The sequence below is a fragment of the Macrobrachium rosenbergii genome, chromosome 12, assembly GCF_040412425.1.
Source record: "Macrobrachium rosenbergii isolate ZJJX-2024 chromosome 12, ASM4041242v1, whole genome shotgun sequence".
Taxonomy (NCBI): Eukaryota; Metazoa; Arthropoda; class Malacostraca; order Decapoda; family Palaemonidae; genus Macrobrachium; species Macrobrachium rosenbergii.
The window spans coordinates 18,956,000-18,981,554 of NC_089752.1; the positions used below are offsets into that span (position 1 = coordinate 18,956,000).

General features: G+C 36.0%; 1 protein-coding gene across 1 annotated transcript in view; it reads left to right on the forward strand.

The window, feature by feature from the left end:
* LOC136843966 (serine proteinase stubble-like) overlaps window positions 1-25,555 on the forward strand; it is a 60,688-nt gene that overhangs the window by 27,203 nt on the left and 7,930 nt on the right. The window contains exons 2-6 of the mRNA XM_067112982.1: window positions 18,406-18,578; window positions 20,628-20,853; window positions 22,653-22,744; window positions 23,592-23,695; window positions 24,788-24,924. Of these exons, the coding sequence (XP_066969083.1) occupies window positions 18,411-18,578; window positions 20,628-20,853; window positions 22,653-22,744; window positions 23,592-23,695; window positions 24,788-24,924 (727 nt within the window). The 5' untranslated portion in view covers window positions 18,406-18,410. The remainder of the gene's footprint in view (window positions 1-18,405; window positions 18,579-20,627; window positions 20,854-22,652; window positions 22,745-23,591; window positions 23,696-24,787; window positions 24,925-25,555) is intronic.

Sequence of the window (25,555 nt, forward strand, 5' to 3'; positions counted from 1 at the left end):
ACTAAAAGCTTTCTCTTGTTCAATGTTAAATAGCAACTCTCAAGCATTTAGCGGCAAGTTATTCTCTAATCTTCAACGAAATTCAGGAAGGTACAAGTAATCAAGACTGTTAAGTTTATTGGGCGACTTTCAAGCATGAAGAGAAAAACCTCTCCCACGTCAGTTAATGAATATAAAAGAGTTACTTTTTCGTAAGTGTTACAGAACTGGGAATTCTTTTTCATGCTGACCAGGCATATCCAATACCCAAGGAAAACGTGCGTGGGATTCCGCAACCGAAAAAACTCACAACTTGCGCGTTTTCGAACTGATAAAAAATTCAGGTTTTATAAAAGCTCTTGAAAAGTGTTTGTTTTTTTAAGAGAGACATGGCGAAAAGACTTTCCCATATTTCTTGCCTGGATTCGATTGGTGGAGAAGTAGATTTACTTAAAGAAGAAGTTGCGTTATTTCCAAACTTTGCTCTACATTTAGGAGGGTCCGAGAGAGAGAGAGAGAGAGAGAGAGAGAGAGAGAGAGAGAGAGAGAGAGAGAGAGAGTTTGTGCTTCACCACTAAACCTTGCTCTCTAGTTAGGAGAGAGAGAGAGAGAGAGAGAGAGAGAGAGAGAGAGAGAGAGAGAGAGAGAGAGAGAGAGAGAGAGAGAGGTGGGGCGGAGAAAATATCTGTTCCGTTCTTACAGAACTGTTCCATCCTTCCCGGGGTAGTGGATGACCCCGTCTTGACCCTCCATTTTGTGAATTCAATTGTCCAACGTAATTTTGGCAAAAAATAGGTCTGGCTCCTAAATCAAGCGCTGGTGAATTTAAATTTCGCGAGGTCAATGAGCATGTAGAGAGCCGTTATTGTGGATAAGCTTTAAAATAATTCTTCATTTCTTCGTTGTGAACTACTATAGTTTCTTCTTTTGTTGTATCATACGATACTAAAAATTTAGCAACATTACTTTGTTACAACTGAGAAAGCCTGATATTGTTCATAAACTTACAGTGGTCATCACAAATTATTATTCTGGAGAACTTTTACATTTTAAAAATACCAAACTGAATTATTTTTGGCAATTATTATATTTTATTGAAAATGTATAGTCCCCTACCACAGGGTCCGATGGACAAAGTAAATTACCGTCTATAGAAACAGCAGATATAATAACTTTACTATGGTGATTCGAGTTCAGGAACTCACTAAGAATAATGTCAACGATGACGCGTCAAGAGAAAATGAAAGTATTCCGGAACAAGTTATAATCAACACTGCTATCTGCAAAATGAATGTAGTTTGGATGTTTAGAGTTTTAAATATTTTCATGACTGTATTATAAAAATAATGCGGTTGCCAAAGTGAGTTATTTCTTTTATATGATGCAAATGAGCACAGTGTCAAGTAGCCACATCTCATAGAAATACAATTAGGAGACTTAAGTTCTTAGAAAGAGAAAAAGTATCTTCATAAGCAAACGGGCCGTGTCAGCTACCCGCGCAGATTAACACAGTACAGGGTATAGACGGATCTACTCGAGCTGCAGAAGGGAAAACTTCTTTCATGATAATCGGCCTTCTTGCTCTTGAAGCCTAAAGGTTGTTCACGAGTGGTTAGAGAGCAGGGACAGGCCATTACACTGGAGCTAAGTGCTCTAGAAACCGAATATACTGTATACACTCCTCCTCCAACCAATCTCTTGGGGAAGGGTTTCGGAATCATGGAACTGTTAAGTCCAGGCTTAATCAACTGAGCTATAACAGCCGTATCTTCAAGTTGCTGGCATAATTATTGATATCACATGTTATAAAAGATTAGATAAGAAAGCTTTATTTCCTCACTTGAGTTTTCTTTTTATTGCTGCCCTATATTAGACGCTCCAAGAAGGTATGCAAAATCCTAACACACTACAACAAGTATCTGTTTGCTTCCAAAAAAAGGAACAAATACCACTCTGTAAGTACACATAAAAAAACGATCACACAACCAGTGCAAGAGTAATGACCTTATATTGTATATAGAAAACGATTGATCATGTGAGAACAACTAAAAAAATTCTATATGTTGAAGGTGTGTTTGCTTAAGTTTAAGGAACGAATCAAGAGCTTTAACGAACTATTTTTCCAGAACTTGAATATTGCACATGACAGACCATCGAGCAGCAGTGATCATGATAAAACACCTAATGCACAATGTACAGACAAGTATTCTTTCGTCCGCAATGGTATAATTTTCAACTGGGTTAATTTCCCAGTGGTACTTCGAGTTAATTCTGCCATCGAGACCGTTCCATAATAAAGAAATAGGTATCCATCTCACGTCCGTAAGGATTTCAATAATAAATCGTATTTTTTTGACGAAGTTGACATTAGGTGTTAATACGTTCTTGAGAACTAACAGGATTTTATACCAACGATAATGCTAAGTCTTCAACCACAGCTTTGTAAAAATTTTCAGGATTTCTTAGAGAGAAAAAAAAGCACTTCCTAGAAGCAAGCTGTGTTCTGCACACGCCATTATTTATAATTGCAGCAAAGGCTAATTACTTCAAGTTACTTGTTCTCCTCCAAACGTTTTGCTGACAGAGAACATTTTAAGTTGAAAATACTTGAAAAAAAAGCCTGGTTTCAAGTTTTGTGGCTCATTCCAACTTTGGGTGGGATCAGACCAAATACCCAGAAAACTCGTCTATGGAGTTCGTAAAGGATTAGAGGTCACGATCTCGTCAGAGATGGTTCCCGCTTTCCAAGAATTCCATGGCGTCCAAATGAATTTAAGCTGACAATTTACTATCTGGGAAGTCACGTTCGCAAAAGTGGAAGAAAACATGAGTTGATTCCTAGAATATGTAAAACAATACCAGAGTTCTTCCTACATTTACTCTACAGCAAGAGCATGACTTAGAAACTTCCAGCTGTGATCGAGTTTAATGTATATATCTACATATATATATTATGTATATATATATTACATATAAATATATAAATATATATATATATATATATATATATATATATATAATATCGATTCTAAGTACAAAAACCTGAATTCGACAGGCATTTTAAAGTACAGTCGGTATCAACTTATACCGCTCTTGATGGCTGAATGGTCAAAGGTTACTTGGAGCCGTTGTTTGCCAAACCAAACGGCAGTTCAGATCCCACAAGTAGCAAAGCACGTATCAGTTATAATTCCCCTTGGATATAAGTTATTCCCGATGTATAGTGAACTGAATACTGAACGACATCTGTGGCTTAATATTTGTGAATATAAAAATGCCACGCTGAATGTCACAAAATTCATACACATGTATATATAAATATATATATATATAAATATATATATATATATATATATATATATATATATATATATATATATATATATATATATATATATATATATATATGCAAACACACGCACGTTGTAATTCATACATTTTCGATTCTACTTTTTATCTCTGTTTGCTGGTGAAATATGAACAAATGATGCGTGACAAGCGTATGTATAAGGCATCTGCAGGCGTGTCAGTAGATATACGGCATCTGTCACACCTGCATATGCCTTTTCTATGCTCCTGTTACACACCATTTGTCTATAGTTCACCACTGAACGGGGAAACAGAGGAAGAAGCATCCGAAATATATGGTTATATATATATATATATATATATATATATATATATATATATATATATATATATATATATATATGTATATAATGTATATATTACATATCTATATTATATATGTATATATATATTTCATATCTGTATTATATATGTGTATGTATATATATATATATATATATATATATATATATATATATATATATATATATATATATATATATACTGTATATATAAAATATATAAAATCAGAAATTAAGATGTGACAACGTTTCTTTACTGCAATGACATATGTAGGTTATCGATGCAAGCAAACGTTTTTCAAGAATGGCCCATACTTAAGATAAAAGCTGATTCATTATTCCATTACACGTCGATATAACATCAAGCCCTGCTTACTTTGCCAAAGAACTACAGAACACAATAGAGGGAAAACAACCTCTAATTTACTTCAGACTGATAGCGAAATGATCTCATTTTCTCATACATTTTCTTCATATTCATCCTTATTTTCCACAAATAATTTTTTTTCCAAGTGTAGGCAATGTCAACTAAAAAAATAATTCGGGTTTCTTCCTCGACACAATTTTTCAAAGGTATCTTTATCGTCAGACGCTAATGACTGTTCTGTAATCTTCCTGTCATTCTTTAATCTTCCTCCCAGGTTATTCTGCCAACTCCTATTACCAGTTTTCTTCGAACAAGATCGAAGAACATGACAAGATAGCTTTTCCTTTCGCATTCTTCTCCTTCAGTTTTTTTTATTTCCTTTTTTTTTCACAGGATCGGCATCTCCTACTTTTTGTCACCTTCAATGAAATATGTCTTATAGATTAACTGACCAGCGACGTTCGCCACTAGTTATTAGGAAGCGAATAATTAAGCTACCATTTTCAAGTTTTTGCCTCACCGACAGTCCAACTAGAAATACTGAGAGAGAGAGAGAGAGAGAGAGAGAGAGAGAGAGGGTGGGGGTGGGGGCTGTTGGGGCGGGTCTCGACTGTCACTGAAAATACTGAAAATGTACATTTCTTCGTCACTCTGGAAAGTGAGGGCAAACTAGGTTCTGCATTACGAGCTTTCTAGGTCAACGAGCAGTGACACACGCATTGCAGTCTCTTTCAACGGAAACGTGACTCCACTCTTGAATTGGGCTAAGAAGAATGTTACCAAGAATGATCTGATTGTAGCATTATAGCCGAAAGGACTTGAGGCCATCTGAATGAATAGAAATTTTCTGAATTGGGTGAAATTAGAAAATGCAGTCTAACCCCATTGCAAGCGGACGCTTTGCACAAGGAAAAAGGAACAACTGTAAGAAAGAACATGAACGATATAAATTGGTAGAAGTACTCCATTTGTCATAACATACATTTTTTGGGGCGTTGACTCAAAATAACACATTACATTTTGACTCAAGGACTCAGGTGTTATCTACAGTATAATGAAGTAGATAAAAAGATGACTATTTCAGTTTCAGTCCTAAAACTTTTCACCTTCCTCATTTTGTTCCTGGCTGGATCGAGAAGGAAATAAAATTTCAAGCTTGCACTCAAGTCAACCTGTTATTACTATTCTCTCCCCAACCTACTCTGTCTTCTGAGAAATTTCTCGTCCTGGATAGAAATCGTTAGAAAAAATCGTCATCTAAAAACGAATTTTCCTAAATGACGCAGTATACTTGTCTGAATTTCACCGAGCTTTTCCACCTTCTGTACATTCTCAAGGCATGTGTATAAATATGGGTTTCATATATGACCGAACTCACAGCGTTACACTGGTTAACCTATCATAGGTCACCTCTGCTGTACAGTATATTCACCGGGGTGCTACTTTTGGCTTGTTATCTACGTCCCAAGTTCGAGTGCTGGTACTAAATGGCGGAGAAGTTCCTTCGGACGCCGTTTCGTGCTGCTTCTCCGATCAAGTACAGCATTATATACACCCATTTCTATATTGTGTGGCCGACAAATAATATTAATAAAATATATCTTCGCGCGGCCGTCTACTTTACATTTACCTCACGGTGTTAGTACCAGCACCACGGAGCAGGTGACGCGTATATAACAAGCCAAAGCAGCACCCTCACCGGACTAGTAATATTGTAGTATGTCATTTTATGTCACTTAGGCTTGAATTGACTGTCGCACGCTCTGTCTGTGGTGGCCAAATTACAAATAAGAATGGGAAATTTGAGAGCAATGACATAAAACTGCGAATTCAGTCATTCCAGACTTACAAGCTGCAAGCGCCTTTCCTGCAGATTTCTAAGTCCCTATCTTTAAACATCAGTGTTCGTTAGCAGTTGCAAAGGAGATCCCGTTCGATTTTCTGTTGTGTTATCTGCCTCATTATAAATAACACCTGCGTCCTTGAGTGGCATTTCACTCGTCCTTCTGAGCCAGCTCTTCTCTTTTTACCTCCACAGTCGTTGGATAATCGTTTCGCGAAGGTTAATGTAACTACCCTATTGTTTATATCGTTTGAAAACAAATAAACCATAATCCTGAATCAACGATGTTTTTTTCTGCTGATGGCAAATCTTCGGGGCTTTAAATATCTTTTTCTATTAAGATATTGCCTTCTGGGAAACTTCACTTCTCGAATAGCTTCCTACAGTCATTAACAATTAGCATGCACTATGGTACTTGCTAGAAAAACTGAGATATAATAAAACACCATGTAATATATCTACCATGACCAATGTTCTTAAGAAAGATAATGGTATTTGGGTTGGCTGGATAACTCATATAAGGGATAATTTAACTTCAGAAGTCTACAAACAGCACGAAAGTGAAAAGGCAGATTCATAAAACACTCGAAGTGTGAATGAATGAATGTATAAAATTTGGGTCATATGGCCCCAAAACAGCATCAGCAATCATTTGTTTTTATTAACGAGCTTTTGTAAAATCCTTCGTCTTTTAAATCAAATATAAGATTAAATTACGTTTGTCTTTCTGTCATCATTAGCCTACCAGCAACGGAGCATATGCTTGACACTATAACTGAGTCAACACAAAAACCTCGGGACATCATATTCGTATAACCCAGTCTTTCCTGAACTGACAGATTACAACCACACCAACTGAAAGACAATGGATGATGTCAGGTTACTACCAAGCATAGTCTCATAGCTTTACTGTTCTAATGAGGATGTCAGATTGTCACTGTGATAAACAGGGATTTCGTAACACATACAAACTTATAAGGCTCAACTATTCTCTGATGTAGGACAATGTCTGACGGAATAAATTACGCGCTGTTATTTTACCAAATCCCCACAAGATAACAGCTAATGTTAAACTAAAAATTTCTTCATTATGGAATACAATACAGGAGCTGTGTTTATTCATAGAAAATTAACATACAGTGTTATGACAGTGACCAGGGCCCAATCGTCTAGCGTGAAAATTAGCTTCTCCCATGGACAACACTGTATACTGGCCACTGGATGTGATACGCAGAACTATATTTTTTTCAATATGGCGTAATACAGTACTTCCTCCAAACATAAAAACTATAAAAAATAAAAGTCAAATAATTCCAACGTATACCATACATAAACAGAGTTACAGAGAAGATGCGTCCTTCTGCATATGGTGCTCTCTCTTCTCTCTCTCTCTCTCTCTCTCTCTCTCTCTCTCTCTCTCTCTCTCTCTCTCGCTAATAAAAAAATACAGCTTTTCACGGAATATGTACATAAGACATGAGTGGGGAATGAATGAAAAGACAGACCGGGAAGTGAGGTTTAAAGAATGAGGAAGGGTCGGTGATAGAAAGGATAATTACCCCAAGAGTGCTTAACCGAATGAATTGGTAAATCTTGACGGACTAGGTTTGGCTATGTCCTAAAATTCAAGAGCAAAGTGCCTTTAAAATCTGTGTTTGGACATGGAATTTTTTTTATTAAAAATTAGGGGCGGGTGTGAGAAACTCTGTTTCAAAGGACAGTACCATACCAATCAATCGATTGGTTTTAAAGATATTGGCAAAAAACGAGGACTCAAACTTCCTGAAATACATAGTAGTAACAACGACAATCTTACTAATATATCACATAGCGGCATTCAGTACTGCCAAACTTGCTCAAAAAGCATGCTTGGGCATAAGGAAATGCCTGGTTTTATTTATTAAACATTAGGAGTTAAGAGTCCTGTAGTCAACTTAAGTTGTCACTGCATATGTGGAGAACAAGCTAATGTTGCATATATATATATATATATATATATATATATATATATATATATATATATATATATATATATATATACACATATAGGAAAGGAATTGCAAGTCCTTCAATAATATTTATCATCAAGGATAGACTATCACTAGGGTCCCCTTTGAAATAATCGGTCTTTGGGGCCATATCCTAGCATTACACCAACATTCACAACAAGAGACTTGGGAGAGATGATCTGCTTGATGCAAGTAGTATTATGCTCTGAAGACAGAGTCAGTCCTAATATGGAAGTCAAACCTTAACTTCATTGGATTTTAAGTTACCATCTACCTGACCCAAAGGAATTCCACAGGAGAATGCACAAAACCTAGTAAATGATGAGGCACCAAATGCTGACATCTACAAGATGTTTTTTGTATCACTGCATTTCGAAACTGCACACCAAATGTACAAGCAAAAAAATTTAAACCGCTTAGATTGTACCCTTCAGCTCTCAAACCATTCTAAGCTATCATGTACTATCCTCTGAATTTGTTGAAAGTGTGTTATAACCAGACAGCAGTCAGCAATATTTGCGAAATAATTCAGTGGTGTAAGATGACAGTGGGGAAACTATCGTCTTACAAAAAAAAAAACAAAATTTTTTTGAGGGGTCCACTTATTGGAAAACAAATAACCAAGGTATATGAGCAAGTAATATGATTTATGGTGACTCCAGTTATGTTGGACAACATTCTCGGGCAGGTTAGGTTAGGCCAAGATGAACATGGAAATATGACTTATTGTGACTCTAAACATGAAGATTAAGGTTAGGATGCATCCCTCTACACCGTATTTAATTTCACAATTGCCGGCCCTCAAGTCAGGTCAGGCGGGGGACCCAAGAACAGCAAGGCCCCAGACAGGTAGGACTTGACACTCTAGGTTAGGTTAACGGAGATTAGGTTTTGGTGCATTAAAATATTTGTATTTTCCACCAGAAAACCTTAGTTTCACAACTAAGCACCGCAAATCCTTTCTGAAGCTATATTTTCCATTTGTCCTCGTTTACACATTTGTAATCAAACTTAAAATTAGGTCAAGTTTGGCTTAGCCTTGGTTAGATCGGTATGGACGTCTCAAGGTATTACCCTTCGTCTCTTCCCATGAAAAGCCGTCATTCCTTTTCGTTGTTTTTTCCAAATCTCTTTGAATGATACCCGTCCATAATTTCCATTACTGCTGTAAATATTACAAAACTTACTCTAACGACGTTAGCCTATAATAATAATTTCTCACTTTGGCTACGTATGGTAACATTTTTAACAACAATAGGCCTACCTCAAACCTCGGGATAAGTGTAGGGAAAAATACGGACTTCTTGACGAAAACTTTAAGTTTCACAGTAGAGTTAAATCAGTTTCAAATGTCATCGGTATAAATGGTACAATAGCCTAAGGAAAGAAATACTGTTACATTATCCTTAGCCTACCTGGAAGCGATGGAAGGTTGTCTTCACTTTGACGCTATGATAAGTTTGTACTTCGATATTTCATCGACAATCTACGAAAAGCCTTTAGGAACCTTAAAACCCTAACAACTGAAGGGGTTTTATAACCATAAAGCCTTATCTAAAGCTTGTTTTATTTCATTTCTAATACTTTGTCTTTCGAGGGTGCGGGCAGTTTCACAGTTGACTCGCCTTTCCTGGGACCTTTTCATAGCTTATCTTCAAACTTTCTGCACGAGGATTGTTCACTTCAAAGCAACATAACAGCTGCCAAGATATCTATGCGTGTTTTCATTTCGCCACTGTGCATGGAAACAATCAAAACAATCTACAACGAAATTCGAGTCGACCGTTCGTCGGCAGCACAAATAACATATGCACGTCGTTGTGTGACGTCATGGGTTTCTTGTTCCAGTAATGTTAGAAATGTATGCTCAGTGCCTCGTGGAATTCGTTATCATTGAGGTGGCAAGATGATGGTATTTCTTCGGGTTCTTGAGGTGACAAGTTTTCTTATCTTGGTTCTCACTGTCACCCATCCCAGAAACCTTCCTCCCAACAAACAAATAAACTTTAATGTCACTGGTACGGGCCTGCTTCTCCATTGTTAATAAAATCAATACTCTGAAACTGAAAACCTCCTTGTCTCTTAATAAAATCTACATAAATCTGGACTAATGCTTGACAAAGAATGAATTTAAAACAAAATTTAATTTGATATTGCAAAACTTTCTTTTTGTGAACTAACATTTAAATACAATCATTATATATATATATATATATATATATATATATATATATATATATATATATATATATATATATAATAGTTATATAATATAAACATGTTATATATATATATATATATATATATATATATATATATATATATATATAATCAATCATGACTAAAACCAACACTTCACGTATGAAAATGCAAGCAAATTTTATTCCACGGTTAGATAGTTAACTTGAAGTGACTTCAAGTTACCATTTCATCTAAGTTTCCTTTCTTGACATCCCTCATTCGACAAAATTGTCTTGAATAAGCAGATTATTGACAGCAGGAAGTCCACTGAATGAGAGAATGAACGAAGGTATAGGAAGGTCACTTGCACTGAGAGTGGTCAGTGACCCATGCTTCGTAAACTGGTTCTACGCAGGCAAGTCCTTGATTCTGAACGCCTCTTAAGCAAGGAAAAAAAAAGATTCGGCGTCAGTATCAGCGTTAAAAACCTGCACATTGGACAATCAGATTTACAGTACAGTGTGTAGATACTAGTATGGATGAATGGGTAAATGACAAAATTCGGATGTAAGAAAATGCTTTACTGATTTTTGTAAACAGGCGTTGCAACAGGACTGCGAAAAAGATACGTGCGTGTGTTAGTGCAGGAACTTTATTTACAACGAATATTATTATTTCATACATTTCCCGTTTCATATAATGATTAGTACCAAGAACAGCATTAAGAAATGCCTCTTCAGCTACTTGAAATACAATTTTTTAAAAAAAGGTGAAACGAACGAAAACTTCATCAAAATGTCATGCAGACCTCTAGAAAAGTAGTTATTGGTCAAATCCGATGTCTACAGATGCCTCTCTAAAATGGGATGGGATGTAAAATTTAGGCCAGAGGCCAAGTGCTAGTATTTATGAGGCCATTCAGCGCTGAAAGGGAAATTGAGAGTAAAAAGGGTTTAAAGGTGTAACAGGAGGAAAACCTTGTAGTTGCACTGTGAAACAATTGTTAGGAGAGGGTGGAGAGTAAGATGGAAGACGACGAACGGAGGTACAGTAAAAGGGATGAAAGATGATGCAGCTGATGACCGAGGGGACACTGCAAATAACCAAAAACAATGCCTACAGTGCCTATAGTACCGTCGGTGCCCCGCGTAAGGTGCACTGATGGTGCTATACTCCTAGGGGATGCCTCTCTAAAAGGCGTGGATATATTAGTACTTGTCCTGCTGCTCGGGATATCCATATTCCGCTAAGCTGATATGAATCGGACACTCGCGTCACCATAACAACGATCACGAAAGTACAAAGAATAACAAGGTCAGGAATTCTTATGGAACCGAGATAAAAAGTGAATTTGTAGGCAAGAAATATCAAGGTCAGATGGAAAACACTAGCAAGCATGAATGAAATAGTCGTCTGAAAAGGAAACATATTTGTCTTAGTCTCTCATTATCTGTAAAGAAAGGGGAGAAGAAACGAAAAAGTCCTAGTTGTTGTCATTAGATTAAGCTGCCCTTGTGCCAGGGGCTCACGCTCCTTCAGTTGTCTCAGGGAACTTGGGACTCCAAATTGTTATTAAAAAGAAAGAGAGAGGAAAAAAATAGAAGCCTTAGATGGGTCCTGAATGTGCCAGACGGCGAGTTCACCGTGTGTGATTTAAGCCAGTCTGCTTAACTTGAGATGACTGATGACGTTCATTATATGAGTACGGGTTGTGATTTGCTTATTTTCACTTCTCTCTCTCTCTCTCTCTCTCTTTGCCTTCGTGACAGTACTTTTTACTCACAAACTAATGACAGCCGTTCGATCCCCAAACGAGACTTGGAGCGACCTGGGTGCGTTCCCTAAAAATCCAGATTCCTTTGCTGACCTTCGCTGTGAAACGTAACACTTTGTTGTTAGTCGACTGGAGTGGATCAAGAAAGACAGAAACATTAACAGACACGGGTGCTCAGTGCTCTGCCAAAATGTATGCCATGAAGACAAGGGCGAAAGCATTCAAAGGATATTTATGATAATTTCTCTCGCTTTTAAGGAAGGGTCTCAAATTTAATTTTAGAATTTATTGCAGCGAACGACACGTGATGATACTTTTAACTCTTCTGTATAAACGTTGATAGAGATATAAGCTTAGAAAACAGTCCAGAGTTAGGCTATTACTTAGGTATATGGTATTTATTTCAGAATATAAGAAAAAATCGGCATGATCATACCCTATAATGATAACTGGGTATTCATTTTTATTCTTAATAGCTCTAACAAATGTCAAAGCTTTAGTGTTCATGATGAGTACAACAAACAACAAGGAAGATGAGAATTTTATATATATCGATATTTCCCTTTAAGATCACGATAACAAAACTCAGACTACGGAGAATCTGTTCAGACAAATACAGTTTTATTTTCTATTTAAATCCCGACCTACCATAGTTTTGTAGAAGTTGTAAGCTCTAACCATAATAGGTCACCCGATATACTCATTGCTATTCCAGGCACAGGGTAGCCCAGTTATCTGGGACGTGACTGACAATTTTCGAAATAGCCATGACTTGCAAAACGCATAATGCAAGTTTTTTGTTACCACCGCCCAACGAGTACTACTCTCTCTCTCTCTCTCTCTCTCTCTCTCTCTCTCTCTCTCTCTCTCTCTCTCTCTAGGGTCGTCTATGCAGAAAATCTTACAGAGGAATCTTTACATCTTTACATGAAAAGGAGAATATATATAAGTATGCATTCTTGTATCTCTGTGAACACATATAACTCGATAAGCCATGGTGCAACAAGAGGTTGCATAAGCATCAACCAGACTGGACCCCGTAGGAGGGGTAGTGTCGTCCGTGCACTTCATGGGGTGCACTGTAGGCATTACTAAAGTTGTTCTTTGCAGCAACCTTATGGCCTGTGGGTTGTAACCCCCTTGCTGTCTTTAATGTGCCTCATTCATATTATCTTTCTTCCATCTTGCTGTCCACCCTCCAAGTTCATCAAAGTGCAACTGCGAGGTTTTTCCTCCAGTTACACCTTACAAACCTACTTACTCTCAGTTTCCTTTCCAGCGCTGAATGACTTCATAGGTCTCAGTGTTTGGCTTTTGGCCTAAACTCTATATTCCACTCCATTCCTTTCAACCAGACTGGACACCGTGGCTGAGTAAGGAAGCGCTCGGCTCACGTTCTGTAGGTCTCTGGATCGCTATCACGACCTCCCGACTACTTGTCCACCGAGCTGTAAATGTGTACTACCATCTACAGGGGTCAAATAAAAACAAAAAGGTTGAGGGGTGGGCAATCTCATCGCTGCAGATTTTCTGAGAACGGAAAGGCGGCAGGCCTTGGCCGCTCATCCTGTACAAAAACGATATATATATATATATATATATATATATATATATATATATATATATATATATATATATATATATAATATATATATATATATATATATATATACATATATATATATATATATATATATATATATACACAAATAGATTCGTGGGAAGTCTGCTTGCACAAATCTTATTATAAATACGTCCATATATGATATGTACAGTAGGTGTATATTTTCAATTCGTAAGCACTTTCATTCCTAATAGTAAACAGACTGATTTAGATATTTGAATTGATATTATTTGTTCACTGTTAGAACGTCTCAATGTGTTCAAAATATTATCAAGGTAAACATCTTCAAGTAAAGGATTTTTCGACAGAAGAGATATGGACTTTTTCCCGATAAATGCATGTGGTGTAAAGCCTGACTCGTCTGCGGCAATTTTCTTAAGTCATTTAACTGAAGATCATATTAGTAAAAAAAAAAAGAAAAGATAAAAAAACTTATATGGGGCAACTCACAGGACAAATGGGTTACGTTTATATTATATTTGACAAAATGCTCAGTCCTCTCTTTCAATGACCTGCACACAAGTGTTGCAATTGAGGTCAGTTCATAAGCAAGTGCTTCTACTACTACTACTACTACTACTACTACTACTACTACTACTACTACTACTACTAAGAAATTCACAATCTCGTGAAAAACAATTTGTGTAATAAAATCCACAATCCTATCGAAAGTCTTTGCTTTTATATTTTACAAAGTAATCTAGTTTACTTTACAGTTTTTACAAACTATTACTATTATTATTATCATTATTATTATTCCTTACTTAATGGATTTGTCTACTTCCCAGTGAGTTGAGAGCTGGGTTGCATTGTTTCACCACACCTAAAAAGGTCGTAATTATTATATATATATATATATATATATATATATATATATATATATATATATATATATATATATATATATATATATATATATATATAATTAGTAATACTTTTAGGTATTTATTGGTTAGTTCTTCAGGTATTATTTGATGTACAATAAATGAATAAATCAATGTACAAGTTATTATTATTATTATTATTATTATTATTATTATTATTATTATTATTATTATTATTATTATTATTATTATTATAGAAATTCACAAAACCATTCATGAAAATGTAGCTAAATTACTGTGACTTGGAATTTTCCCCAAAACCACGCAAAGTTCCTCTGGAAGATAAAAAGAGGCACGAATCTCGTGTATCTATCTGCACCTTTATCTTGTGACTTCGTGAAATAAGCACCATGGCCTTAATCTATAAAATCTGAGGTTTTTTATGTTGTCTCTTGCCACGCATATCTTGCTGCTAAAATGGATGCCCGACCTACCTCGCTTTTTCGCAGCAGATTTAGCGTTCATGATTCTTATCTGAGTATAGTTTCAAAACTGGTCCCATGGTCTTAAGTCTTACAGATCTATCATCTTCAATCTCAATTCCTTGGTTCCTCATTAAAAAAAAGATAGAGAAATATAAAAACAAATGTCCATTCTGCTCACAAACTAAGTCGATGACGGTGCTGGAATTAACAAGTCTTCAGATGCAAAATAAAAATTCAGTATCAACAAAAGGTTAACTGTATCTGGCAAAGCCAGTATCAATTAGAGGCCGTTTATCATACAAAATGTCAGATTTAAATTTAAATGAAAAGGAAGAACAGTTTCATATAAATGCATTTGCAAAACTGGACCTCTCTTATTTTCGACTGCTGTGATGGCAAACCAATTTTTTTACTGTGATTTCTCCTCAGAGACGTTTGTTGGGTTTATCATGCTTTTACGGTCTCATTCTGTTTCTTTTTTTTTATCTGGTAAGAAAAAGCTTACATTGGTTCCGCACTATTTTGACTTTCTTTCACATTACACCTAAAAGAAGAAACTTTACTGCCTTCATAACAATGGACCATTATTCGCTGAGTCAGCGTGAGGTACACACGAATATACGCTCATGGAGAGAGAGAGAGAGAGAGAGAGAGAGAGAGAGAGAGAGAGAGAGAGAGAGAGAGAGAGATGTAAGAAAAACTCGTGAAGTGAAGAAATGCCACAATAATGTGTTTGTACTCTGCACCTGCAATTAACCGTAACAGGAATATATCCTGTCGGTCAATGTTCCATTTCTCAGGCCTGGCTGAGAATCAAAAACACCTGCCTATGGCTTTACACCAGGTGTTTGCTGTGGGATCATAATACTCAGTGACAACAGATGCTTGTAGGAACTTTTAATAATAATAAAGGGAACTTTTTAATGAGCATTCAGCTATTTATGTCTAAAAAAAAGTCGTGAGAAAAATCGAAGAGGATTTTTTTAAATTGCTGGAATATTCTTAACAATCTAGATATTGGAAAGAAAGCAACGATTCTGACAAAGGTGAATTAGACGTCACCTCAAGGTCCACCAAATAAAAAATAGAAACATTCCATTTAGCTGTTTTTGTTTGGGTGGATTACAGATTTTGTTAGTTATCTGTGTATGTGTGTGTGTAGGAAAAGAACGAAAAGCTGGAATGATGTGAGTGATGCGCATATTAACATAACTAACAATATAAGTGAGTGCCGGGTGATAATGATAGTAGCGTTTATTTTAGGTCTCGACCAAACCAGTCATGAACTGAGCCGTTCAGATAGAAACTGGTATAGAGGGAGGCTCCCATTAAAAACAGCAACCCAGATTGTGTGTTAAATTAGATTATTTCTAGATGAAGGAAGTGTACTTTCCTCTGCCAATCAGTATTTGCTATGGCAATTGCATCACAGTTAAGATCACAGAATCACCTTGTGAAAGGTCCTCGTGATGTAGCATTACTTTATGATAACAATTTCACACTGGGTGCTAAAGATATTACTTCCGTAAAGTAAACTTTCCCAGTGCAGTGAATGAAAGAGAACATATCGTCACATTTTTACGAATAAAACTACTTTTCCAAAGTGCTGGTAGTGTGAAAACCATTCAATTATGGCATCATTCGTTCCAAAGACATTTTTGTCATCAATCGTTATGAATTTCTTACTTTTCCACACATAATTTCTCGCGGGACTTCAGTTTTTCATATGTTTTAAAGGCAAGTCTAGGCAAGATTTTTAAAGGAATGAGGGAGAGAAAAGAGTAAAGCAAACCTCAATTACAGACATACATACATACATACATACATACATACATACATACATACATACATACATACATACATACATACAAATGATTTGTGAGAAGAGTATTTATAAGGCAGGTGGGAGCTAGCAAGACCCGAAACAGATTAACCTCTTTCCCTCGGGACAGCGATCAACAACATACAACCAACATCACATTCCCTCACCTGCATATGCCTAATAAATACTCCTGTTACATATCATTTGTCCATAATATTTCACCAGTGTTCCGTATCCGAAATATATGGTTACAAAGTGTATGTAGTGTTTTTATGGGCCTTTCTTATCTTCATAGCACATTGCTGGATTACAGTAAAATACATTCACACACATATATATACTGTATATATATATATATATATATACTGTATATATATGTATATATATATATATATATACATATATAATATACAGTATATGTATATATTTATATATATATATATATATATATATATATATATATATATATATATATATATATAAATATATATATATATATATATATATATATATAATTCACATCCTTGTTACCAAAACTGTGCATCGTATAAACTCGTCTTCCGGGTATTCAGAATCGTGACCTAGATTTACGAGGCAGTAACGTGAAGTTAGATAAAAGCTATCTCTCGTTCTACTCCTTTCTCGTTTCCGTCAGCCATCTGTGATCTATATAATAATTTTTCATGCTTTATCAGAGTCAAATCGTAAACATCTGTCCCTATGTACTTACACTGTTGTGCGTATAATAATTATCAGTGAGAGATAGTTTTCAAAAGTCCACTGACCCTGTACACGATGTACGTGAGTGTCATATATTATTCTAGAAGATAAAGTGCGTAGTTTTCTGCTACAGCAGGTTTGAGTATATACTGAATATACATATATATATATATATATATATATATATATATATATATATATATATATATATATATATATATGCATATATATCTATCTATATATATCTATATATATATATATATATATATATATATATATATATATATATATATATATATATATATATATATATATATATATCAGATCTCAAAACTTTATTTCACACACAAATGGCTATAGACAAACATCATAAACATACACGAAGATCTTTAAAATTCTAAAGGGATGAAATTGAAAATGATAAGTATAAGAAATTATTATGAAAATTATGTAAAAATTGTGATGTGGATGAGACGTGGACTATGAGATCTAGTTAGATTCTTCATAATTAAATTATATACATATGTAGTAATAACAGAATAAATTATCAAATATATATAGACATATATATATATATATATATATATATATATATATATATATATATATATATATATATACGTGTGTGTGTGTGCGTGTGAGTGTGTCTCAGTGGTATAGCACTTGGCTCACATACTCAATATCCTTCGTTTGATCCCGGGTAACCCCAGCAGTCGACGAAGGTGTGAAAGGGGCGTAAGAACCCCAGAAACCTCACCCCAGAACACCTATTGAGAACGGAAGGCTAATATATAGATTTCTGTTCATCCATACGCACCATATTTATTCTGTCGCGGTCTCGGCTCTGTGTGCACCTGTCTTCTTTTTGTTCCCTTGGCAAATTTTCTTCCATGTATAATGATGATTTCCTCGTCTTATGTTGTAGTTTTTAGAGTAAGATGGTCTTATGCCAGGACGGTCTTGGTCTTACGGGCAATCACTAAGAGTCTCTCCTCACAGAACAGGCTGGACTTTATGAACTCGGCGACAAGTTGACAAATATCCCCTCAAAACAGTTGGATTCTAAACACAAAGTTGACGTTTCCCATAATAACACGCAACCTGAAAATGGCATCTTTGATTTACAGAAGCGATGAGGGGCAAGTGGCAGCAATTATCCGTTTTCGTGGGATTAGCGACCTTGGCGGCAGTAGTGATGGCCTCTTCAGGTGAGGAGAAACAGCTGTCTGAAGGAGGACGCGACCTCTTCCGAGTTGGTGCTCCAAAGTTCCTCGGACATCACCGACAGGACCGCAAAAAGGTGCGAAATATTACGAAAATGTATCGAGTTGCTGGTGTGGAGATTATGAATAAATTTACGACATAATTCAGAATCAACGTGGATTGCTCTTTGAACAGTGTAAGGATCAATATATGAGGAGTCATAGGATGAAAAATAGGACTACGGTCACTGGAAAATTAACAGATGCTGTTTAATGAAACTTCTTTGCTTAACAACTATCTCATGTTTACTTTTTCTGGATCGCTTTTGGTATAAGATGGTACTGATTTGCTGTTCTTTCACAATATGTTACAGAAAACATATTGTAATCCTTTTAATCCTTTTACAAGAGCATTCCTGCTCTAAGATTTGCACTACAGAAATCATTGGTTTAATATGTAATTTTACCTTAGATGAATATACCTTTCAGGAATAGAACAAAAAGCCGGATCAGTCAGAAAGCGGCCATTTATCCTAATCCAGGATATTCAATAACGTTTAGTGACTTAGAAAAGAAATTTGTGAAAGATAAATTTTCATTCCTCTTGGAATAAGCAATGCTAATGTTTAACCGTTTAATGTCGTCATATATATATACCTTATTTTCTAATCAACAGAAGAAAACTATATTTCTGTTCATTTTTCCAATACGAATTTTTATCTTCTATAAAGATAGACAATAGGTGCACGAAACTGATAGTGTGGAATAATATCTACAAACGTATCAATTGTTAATTATAAAAGGTGTCCTTTCTTTATCTTGTTACATGTTACTGCCTTCAAAAGAGGTCAGCTTGACCCACTCTTGATAAAAAAAAAAAGTGTACCTTAGTTTAACCAGACCACTGAGCTGATTAACAGCTCTCCTAGGGCTGGCCCGAAGGATTAGACTTATTATACGTGGCTAAGAACCCATTGGTTACTTAGCACGAGACCTACAACTTATTGTGGAATCCGAACCACATTATAAAGCAGAAAATGAATTTCTATCCCAGAACAAATTTCTCGAACTCTTCATCAGCCGGCCGGAGACTCGAACTCGGGCCTGGCGAGTACCAATCCCCAGCCCTACCGACTCACCCAACGAAGAGCTCACTCTTGATCAGCAGATGGCCTCTCACGATAACTCCATCAACAGCAAATCAGGGAGACAGAAACAGTAGTACAATCAGATGTGGATACTTTATAATATCCGTAATTTCCTCCGAGACTTTGTTCAGATTCCGATCGAAATGGGACGCAAGTGTTGCTCCAGAAAATACTTCCGTCGGACGATTTTCTGTCCAGTTTTCGTTTATTTTTTCTCATATGAAAATCTTTCGAACTTATAGAGACACCATTTTTAAATGTTATATTTTGACTTGTATTTTAGTTTCCTTTCATATAATTTGGCGTTAAGAATTCTTGAAGAATTCTGAAATGAATCAATTTGTTTGGATTTTCATCTGAATTCTACTATTCCAGTGTCTGTCTGTCTGTCTGTCTCTCTCTCTTTGCTGATTTTATGGGTAATTACCTTTTCCCTATTCTTGGCCCTTTCTTCCTCATGTGATAATTGCGTGGGAGCTAGTAAGTGAATTGGCTTTTTCCTTTTTTCTGTTAGGGTGTATACGACTTTTGAATAACAATAACAGTAATAATAGCCATCGTTAACAGAGGTTGTCGTTTCTGTTTCAATAAGTTTTTAATCTATTCTCCATTCACAAGACTATACAAATCCTTGCGTAACTATATTTGTAAGTAGAAGATGAGCAGTTGAAATGTTCTAATCAAGTACTAAAAAGATAATCTAATAATCACTATTATTTTCATCATCATCATTATTGAGTAATTCTCATTCCAGCTTGAATTATTATTACTGTAATTCAGAAGATGAAACCTATTCATATCGAACAAGCCCACAGAGGCCATTGACTTGAAATTCAAAATTCCAAAGAATATGGTGTTCATTAGGAAGAAGTAAGAAGAGGTAAAGGGAAATACAGAAAGAAGAGAACCCACTTATTAAAAAAGGAAAAAAAAAATAAGTTAACAAATAGATAAAAATGTATTAAAATGAATCCATAACAAATTATTCTGATTCAGCAGAATCAACTCGGCAAAGTCCCAGAGGCGCCTAAGGAAACGAGTCAGAAGGAATACCCCAAGAAGAAGCGGAAGAAGAAGAAGAGCAAGAAGAGGAGGAGAAGGAAGAAACTGAAGGCGAAGGAAGAAGAGAATAACTGGGAAAAACTTCCGCCCTACATCAGGAGGGTGGCCTCGATGGTCGCCCGACCGCCTAAGCGACCGCCATCCAGGGCTAAAAGGACGAAAAGTGAGGGCTGCGTTAAAGACATTATTTATTTTCTTATCCATTTATCTGTTAACTTATTCATTTATTCCCCAGACTCTTTGGTTAACTGCTTTAACTTACGCTGCACTTTATAAATCATGCAACTGATCACATAATTTAATTTATTAATATATCACCGATTAATTGATTCACTTTATTCATTATATAAGTATAGGTGATTAATTCATTTGCTTTATTTATCATATGATTGAGTAATATAATTTGTTAAATATATAACTGTATATTAATTTACTTTATTAATTATATAACTGTTTAATTAATTTACTTTATTAATCAAAGAACTGATTAATTAATCTACGTCATTAAATAAATATCTGAATAATTAATTTACTTTATTTATTAAAAATAATTAATTAATTTACTTTAATAATTGAATAACTGATTAGATAATTAATTACTTTAGTTTAACAAGCATCATCTTGAGTTAAGAGCAGAAGGAAAGTGACATTAAACTAATTAAAAAAAATTTCTTTTCCCCTACTAATTTAGGTCAGAGAAGTCTCTTATCTAGATATAAACATCCAGTGAGTGTTCCTAAAGAGAGAGAGGAGAGAGAGAGAGAGAGAGAGAGAGAGAGAGAGAGAGAGAGAGAGGTACTGTTTCTCTGTCAGATCACCCCACGAAGTATATGACACACAAATGCTCTTGCGTGGGAGAAAAAGATTGATGGCTACGCGACACTTTGTGTGCAAACACCTGCTATACCATGACAGACCGCGTAATGCATCTGTTCCTTGCGCACCTGTTTTTCGCTACCGTTGTTTTGACCGCATGAACGTATAACGTAAAGGTAGTTGAGGTACAGAAGACTGATAGAGCAAACACCAAATACAGTTACGCAGATGAATGAAAGTATTCTGCAATGTCAGTTTGTTTACCTTGTACCCAAGATGAAATGTACAGCTGTTCAGCTAAATGTATGTATTTTATAAGCAAAGATGAGAGAGAGAGAGAGAGAGAGAGAGAGAGAGAGAGAGAGAGAGAGAGAGAGAGAGAGAGAGAGATTCTTATAACCTTTTCGATATTATGTACTACAAATTATCTGTAAAATTAGTTACACTACACCATTAATACAAAGAATAACATAAGTAGCTATCAAGAGAAAAGAAATCATATGTCTTTTGTTGTAGGTCTATACGTAAGAGAGAGAGAGAGAGAGAGAGAGAGAGAGAGAGAGAGAGAGAGATTCTTATCATCTTTTCGATATTATTTACTAGGCCTCCGAAATACATAGCTAGTCAGAAAGATAAAAAAAATCATAAGAGAGAGAGAGAGAGAGAGAGAGAGAGAGAGAGAGAGAGAGAGAGAGAGAGATATTTATCATCTTTTCGATATTATTACTGAGGCCTCCAAAATACATAGCTAGTCAGAAGATAAAATAAATCAACAGAGAGAGAGAGAGAGAGAGAGAGAGAGAGAGAGAGAGAGAGAGAGATTCTTATCACCTTTTTCGATATTATGTGGGCCAGGCCTGAAATACATAGCTAGCCAGAAAGATAAAAAGAAATCATAACAGAGAGAGAGAGAGAGAGAGAGAGAGAGAGAGAGAGAGAGAGAGAGAGAGAGAGAGAGAGATTCTTATCACCCTTTCGATATTATGTACAATGCCTCTGAAATACATAGCTAGCCAGAAAAAAGAAATCATAACAGAGAGAGAGAGAGAGAGAGAGAGAGAGAGAGAGAGAGAGAGAGAGAGAGAGAGAGAGAGAGAGAATTTCGATTAATTGTCAAAATCTCGTCTACTTCTTCTTGCTCTCCAGAGACCCAGTGTAGACATTCCTACGACGTCGGACGCCGATCCAAATATCGTGTTCGTCTCTCGCACAGGGAACCATGCACGATCATCTTCAGGGTAATCTATTATTTTTTTCCATTGGCCCTTTTAGTTTAATTAGCCATCTACTCTCTTTTGGGAGAAAGGCAGCCTCTTCCTACTTCATTTAATGCTACTAAGTGACAAAGAATCCGGTAAACCCAAATATCCTAATCCCAAGAAAAGGACCAAGTTAGGAGATCTTTGTGAGACTGATATTTCATATATTTGTTTATCCATCCATCTGTGTAATCTATCCATCTATCTATTTATGAAAGTATTGATTTCATTTGACAATCACATACCACTGGAAATACTCGCTAACCCATGTCAATGATACTCTATCTATCTATCTATCTATCTATCTATCTATTGCACGTAATAAATATATACCACTGGGAAAACTCTTAATCATGTCAAAATTACTCTATCTATCTATCTATCTATCTATCTATCTGTCTACCTATCTATCTATCTGGCTATCTATAAACGTTTTGATTTCACGTAACAAATATATGCCAATGGAAAAACTCGCTATGTCAATGATACTCTATCTATATATCTGTCTATCTATTTATTTATCTATCTATCTATAAATGTATTTATTTCAAGTAATAAATACATATCACTGGAAAAATTCGGTAATCATATCAAAGATAATCCATCTATCTATCTATCTGTGTATTTCACGTAACATACATACCACTGGGAAAACTCGCTAACCATGTCAAAGACATATATTCTGTCTATCTATCTATCTATCTATCTTTGTATAGACGTATCTATTTCACGTAATAAATACGTTCAACTGGAGAAACTCACTTACTATGTCAAAGATACCACAAGTCAATCACTCAGTAATTTGCATAATTTTTTTTTTTATTAGGCAGCTAAAGGAAGTTCTTTGAAGGTGAGCTGCAAGAGAGTGTCGGTCGGGACTTGTGACGGCGCCGAGTACCTCATCTCTGACGGGGGACACCTTCACCAAAGGTGAGTTAGGATGAATAACGAGGAAATGCGCCGAAGAAACTCGGCGCACCGAGTTTTCTGTACAGAGTATAATGTCATGAAACTCAGCCGCGGTCCATGGAACCAGTCACGGCCCTGTTAAAAAAAAAGATATTTTGTTTAACTAGACCACTGAGTTGATGAATAAAGCTCTCCTAGGCTGGCCCGAAGGATTAGACTTATTTGACGTGGCTAAGAACCAATTGGTTACCAGCAACGGGACCTACAGCTTATTGTGTGGATTCCGAACCACATTATACCGAGAAATGAATTTCATCACCAGAAATAAATTTCTACCTTCACAGCCGCCGGAGAATCGAACGCGGGCCCAGTAGAGTGCTATCCGAGAACTATACCGACTAGACGCACGATCATGGCTAACTTTAACCTTAAATAAGATAAAAACTGCTGATGATAGAGGGCTGCAATTTGGTATGTTTGATGACTGGAGGGTGGATGATCAACATACCAATTTGCAGCTCTCTAGCCTCAATGGTTTTTAAGATCTGAGGTCGGACAGAAAAAGTGCAGACGGACAGACAAAGTCATCTCAATAGTTTTCTTTTACAGAAAACCAAAAAGAAGTAATATAGAGAAGTTTTCGTCAATGAATGAATTAAGGGGCGAAGTGCGAAGCAAAACTTGCCACGTAATACAGATTGTCAGTAATTACGCAGCTGTACTGAACTCTTCGTAATTCATGCCTGACAAGAAACCTAGCAATTTACGCTTAGTGCCTTTACATTAATATTTTTCTATCCTAAAAGGCAAGCTAAGAAGCAAAAATTTTCAAGCAGGAAAGAAAGCGTTCAGGATTTGTCTGTCGTTGCAGTTTTTCGTAGATTACGAAGTTGTACTTAACTCTTTGTAATTTAGGCCTGACAAGAAATTTAACAATTTACGCTTAGTACCTTTACATTAATATTTTTTCTACCTTGAAGAATATCACGCAAAGCAAACTTTCACATGAAAAACTCTCCTTTCATACCTGGAAGAAAGATAAGAAAATCACACTACCAGAACAGTGATAAAACTGTCCTTTCAAAATCAATAACTACTTGGTCATCTTCGCAGGTACTGCGGTAGCGCTCCCTACACCAAAGTGAAACTGGCCAAGACGGATGAGTTGCTGATGACCTACAAGCCGTCCCTGGACCCTGTGTCTGGCGGAGTCCTTCCGCCGGATGTGAATTGCATCGTTAAGGGCGCAAGTAAGAGCTGTAGGACTTTGTTGATTTGTACTTTCTATACAGGAATACACTCAGGAATTTGTACGACTTAAACATCTCTGTCACTCGCATATTAACGAATGTACCTGAGAGTACGTTTTCGCGATGCCAAAACATTCTTACAAATTGTACATCATAAGAACATTGGCTTGAAATTCTGGCTAAAGAGAATTTTATTTTAAAAGCATCTCCCGGTATAGCAAATTGTTCGGCGTGCATAAGATGTTCAGGTTAAAATGTAAGCCTTTGCAACACTCACGAACCAAGCGAGAAGCAAAGAGTACTGCATGTGGAAGATAAATGTGATAAAAACGTCATATTCGGTGGACATGGCAGAAGTATTAGTCTTAATTGGCATAAAAGACAAAGCTTACCTTTAGCGGCATCCTCGAAACAAACGAACCACTTACAAGAGATGTAAAGTCGACTCCTTACCGAAACTTTTTCACTTTGTCTAAGTAGGTTAGCTAAGAAGGTTGCCAGGGAATTTTCATCATCATAGTAGTTTATATTGGAAGGGGACAGAGAGAGAGAGAGAGAGAGAGAGAGAGAGAGAGAGAGAGAGAGAGAGAGAGAGAGAGAGATTTTCCTGTTGGAGAAACAATGGACGCAT